The sequence below is a fragment of the Pipra filicauda genome, unplaced genomic scaffold, assembly GCF_003945595.2.
Source record: "Pipra filicauda isolate LSUMZ 115617 unplaced genomic scaffold, ASM394559v2 scaffold217_size2002032_pilon, whole genome shotgun sequence".
Classification (NCBI taxonomy): Eukaryota; Metazoa; Chordata; class Aves; order Passeriformes; family Pipridae; genus Pipra; species Pipra filicauda.
This window is the reverse complement of record NW_024104329.1, coordinates 1,284,066-1,288,340: the sequence shown is the minus strand read 5'-3', so window position 1 is coordinate 1,288,340 and position 4,275 is coordinate 1,284,066. Positions and strand designations below refer to the sequence as shown.

Below are 4,275 nucleotides of genomic sequence, written 5' to 3'. Positions count from 1 at the left end.
TGAAGAGTATGCTTAACTTTATCCAGAAACTCTATGAAGGTTACAAGGTAAGACCTCCTTTATTTCAACACTGTAATGAAATATAATAATTTTTCTACAGGAACAAACATTTATTTTTACTGGCAGAAGCATCTAAAAGTTCACAAAACAACTCCAAACACGGATTTAAAAAGAAGCATCCAAACTTTTAATCTCCAAATCTCGGTTAAGTGGACTTCATCTTTCCTTTGTTTCCTTGAAAGACGGTAGTGGCTCGGGGCAGTATTTTATCCAGAAGATAAACATCTCTCGATGGTTGCACTACAGTTGGCTTTCATCCTTTACTGCCTGAAGTCCAGTTTCAAGTTTAGAATTGGAGATACTGTTCCACATGGCTGGCAGCATAGTACTTTTTCTATCTTATTTCTCCAGGGGTGCATAATTCAAAAGCTTCTCAATCAGATCCACATGGGCAAGGAGCATTCTGCGGCAGCAGTATCTCTTCAAACCAAGGGCATCCAGGGCATCTCTATCAATGAACAACAATTAAAAAAAATAATGGATGAAGTGAGTCAGAACCACTTGTAAGCGTTTCCTAAGCAACGCACTGATTACTTTGAGCTCAGTCATAAAGGAAAATTTGTTTGCAGTTCAAAGTAAGACACAGAAATTCAGCATGTGCTGTTAATGTTCTTTTCCATTTACTGTCGACAGGGTGTCTGCCTGTTCTCTGCCCTGCCACAGCACATGACCTGCTGCCAGAGATGGTGTCCAGCTGACACAACAACTGAACTTTCAGAGGGCACTGTTACAACCTGTTTCTGTAAACTGAGCATGCTACTTGCCTATTTCACAAGATAAATTTGTAATCCAGGCCACGCTAAAAAGGTGAGATATACAGAAACTAAACTCAAAATGCAAACTCCCCCACACAAGGATTCTGATTCTGAGAAAGGCTAAATTCCTTTCCAGTTCCCATACAAGGCAGCATTCAGTTATACAACCTGCTCCCCACAAATAAGTACCTGCTGGCTCATCAACAAGAAGTCTGTGTTTTACAGGCTTTCCACTTAATTCCTTCTAAGTGACTGCTCCAGATTCTTATCGTTGGGTAGAGGATGTGTGAGTCATCCTAGCCTGAACCACTGCACGTGTCTTCCATGGATATCGCTATCAGATCTCTTAAAGATAAGTGACAACACCCAAGCTCTTTTAACTCCAATCTATTAACCATAAAGCCAGTCTGGTACTACTTCAGAATTTGACATTCGTGACATACGACTGATCTCAGGTCTTTAGATTGACACGATGCAGTGCAATAATAATGCATTTGCTTAAAAGAAATGTAATTTCCCAAAACCTGTAATTCTCCTGTAGGAAGAAGCTGATGGATACTTTTCTAAAATACAAATGGCTGAAAGGAGGCCTCTGGATAAGCTAGAAAGAGGTTGTTTGGCCTCAAGCAGTACAGTCTTTAATGCAGGAGTCAAACTGCAGCAACTTCTCTGGTATCAGTTAGTCCCTGCTGATACTGTGCCTATCCACAGTTCTTCAGGGGCATAAATAGGGCTGTTCATTTTAGGACTAGCACCTGCAAAAGTTGTTTAAGAGAAGTATATGAACACTGTGGGTTTTTTCAAAAGAATGCTTATAAATAACATCACATGATATCTAAACTTTCCAAAACACTTGAGAACAAAAGCATCTGATGTCTGTTGACATTTAAGTTTTAAGAGCTATCTGGAAAGTTCTGAACTTCTGAATGCAGTTAATAGAGATGAAAAACACCAACATTAATCAGAATTCCAGAAGTCATCCTATACATTTTAACCAAGGCAACTTTAGCTGTATTTCCCTTTTCCTCCAGCTTCCAAAGACTTGTGAAAAAAAGAACACTTTTAAGGGACAAACAGGAAGTTGTGGGTGTCTTTTTTAACTACTAATTTGTTAGACAAGTTTTTCCATTTTTTCCATCCATTTCTTAAGCCACCATTGATTCCAATACTGCACTGGAAGATTTTAACTGTTTGATATCTGAAAATGCTGCTTCTTACAATACCCTAACTGTATGAGCTTGAACAAGCACCACAGAATCACGAGTGACCACAGCAATTGTTTTCAAGTGAGCATTTGTCAATGACAATATACAACTTCCTGTCCTGTACAAAAGCAGAGAAATAATGAAGACAGGGAAAATATTAAAATGCAATGCCTAGACAATAAGTCAGAAGCACTATCAGAATAGCTCTGATAAATTTCAGTATTAGTGAAAAACGATTAGGACCCTGAACTATTGTAATGTTTTTAACTCCGTAAATGAAAGAATAAAAAATTTGTAGGAACTTTACAGATACCTTTCATTTAGCAGCTGCAAAATTCTACTCTGCTACATTTGACAAGTTCTGAGATGTAAATGCTCTGTAAAAAGGCTGCTCACAGAAGTAATGAGATTTAGAAAAAGTACCAAAAGATTTTCAGTGGACAGTTTTTAATGGAGCTGATAAATGGTGGGGGGACAGGATATCCTTCCTGTGCAAACTCCACATCAAAGAATAAGCACAGCGAATAACCACAACTTTCTACCACTTTAGATGAGGCTCAAAAAGCAAAGCTTTCCTTGACAAAATAGTATCCTATACCATAGGAATGTTTTCAGTTTTACTTTCGAGAAAAGGCAGTGCTTGTTGCTGATACATGTCCTTCCCATAGTTTTTTTAAATGGACTTACCTGTATGAACTATTAGGATCTGTAACCATTTGAATGCAAAGCAAATACTACTTTCTACTTAACAGTTTCAATGTAATTTCTAACTTCATTTTCACTCCTTTGAATAGCCAACATCCATGGATTTTTTTTCTTTTTCTTCATACTTAAACTCGATGACAACATAAGTATTTCTCAAGAATTTCCTTCTCACAGCTTCTGCGGTAGTCTGACCATAGTTAGACCCTCCTGGAACTATTAACAGAACTCTAGCTACACAAAACACGGACGGACTTCTTAAAACAGAAACCTTAGGACTATCGATCAGGTACTTAGAGCTTCCCCTTCCCCCAGCAAACCAGCGCTTATAAATAAGGTTAGCAATTCCGGGTAGCCAATATGAAATGTTTCTAAAAAAAAAACAAAAACTAAAAGGGGTACACTTTGTCAACAGTGCTAGTTATTTCTCGCATTTGTAACTTGTTCTTTTCTCTCCCTTTAAAAACCACCACCACGTTGGTGTCAGAGCGGAGTGTATGGAAGGGGAAGGGAAGAAACAAGCAGGACGGAATTACACGTTTGAGAATGTTTTGGGTACAAAGGCTGTGACCTGGCAACTTCCATACTACTGCCCTGAAAGATTCAGTGGGGAAACTAGTACTTTCTTGCCTATTACGATTTCTAAGCTCTGGGTAAATAGCCTCAGTTAAATGTATACCTGTGGTTTTCAGCCTCTCTACAGCTACTCTGTAATGCCACGATCGTGCACTTAACGCATCTGACCCTGCCTTGGCAGCGGGGTTGGAACCAGATGATCTCCAGAGGACATAATTCTGTGATTTTACGCACTGTACAATCGCACCTAAAGCGTGAGTCAAAGAACACACCGACAAACACCCACCCTTCCGTGTATTCCGCCTGCAGAAGGCCAAGGTAGGCTTCCCACTTGTTCCCGACTATTTTGCCGCACGTGAAGCACCTGACCGGGATGATCATTTCTGCGCTGCAGCTGTGAGGACACAAACAGGGCATCAAACTCCCGCCCGGCGCCCGCACACCGCGCTCGGACACACCGCGGGCAGGGCCGGGTACGCACAGGCCCGGGGGCGGCCGGAGGAGCCCGGAATCGAGGGCTCCCCGGAGGAGAGCGGCCCGTCCTTCCCTCCCACCTGCCCGCAGATTCCCCGATCCCGCCCGGTCATTCCCGGGAAACCCCCGGCCCTTCCGAACGCTTCCCACCGCGCGGCTCCTCCGCTCCCGATGGCCGCCGGAGCGCTACCACCGCGACACGCGGGGAGAACTGTGCCGCCGCCGGGCGGGCCGGCACGGCGGGCGGGCGGGTAGAGCGGCCCGGCTCCCCCCCTAGTGATACCCGATGGTATCGGCCCAGGGTACGGCGTCCCCGGCTGCCCAAGAGACGGCGCTCGCGCGCTCGCGCACTCGCGCGCGGGGGGGCGGTGTCGCGGCGGCGCCGGGCGCGCGGCGCGGTGAGTGGCAGCCGGGGCGCCCCGAGCGCTGAGCGGCCGCTCCGCCACCGCCCCCGCGCCGCCCCCGCCCCGCGCCACTTGTTGCGTTGCGAGAAGGGCTGCGGT

At 44.7% G+C, this 4,275-nt stretch overlaps 1 protein-coding gene across 3 annotated transcripts; it reads right to left on the bottom strand.

The window, feature by feature from the left end:
* POLR2L (RNA polymerase II, I and III subunit L) lies at positions 1-4,037 on the bottom strand. 3 transcript variants are annotated; one of them, XM_027727710.2, is made up of 3 exons: positions 3,923-4,037; positions 3,585-3,692; positions 1-508 (listed from the first exon to the last, which is right to left on the bottom strand). In XM_027727710.2, exons 2-3 carry the CDS (start codon positions 3,677-3,679, stop codon positions 400-402), a joined length of 204 nt encoding a protein of 67 aa, XP_027583511.1. In that variant the 5' UTR covers positions 3,680-3,692; positions 3,923-4,037; the 3' UTR covers positions 1-399. The 3 variants fall into 3 exon arrangements, with proteins under 3 accessions (XP_027583511.1, XP_039237124.1, XP_039237123.1); XM_039381190.1 differs by having other exon boundaries at positions 3,853-3,929; XM_039381189.1 differs by lacking the exon at positions 3,923-4,037 and having other exon boundaries at positions 3,585-3,767.
* Between the last annotated feature and the right edge of the window lie 238 nt (positions 4,038-4,275).

Excerpts from the sequence above, each read along its gene's own strand:
- POLR2L (XM_039381189.1), bottom strand. The coding sequence starts at position 3,715 with ATGCCCTGTTTGTGTCCTCACAGCTGCAGCGCAGAAATGATCATCCCG. Across the intron at positions 509-3,584 it reads CAGGCGGAATACACGGAAGG|AGATGCCCTGGATGCCCTTG; the intron begins GTGGGTGTTTGT and ends GTTCATTGATAG.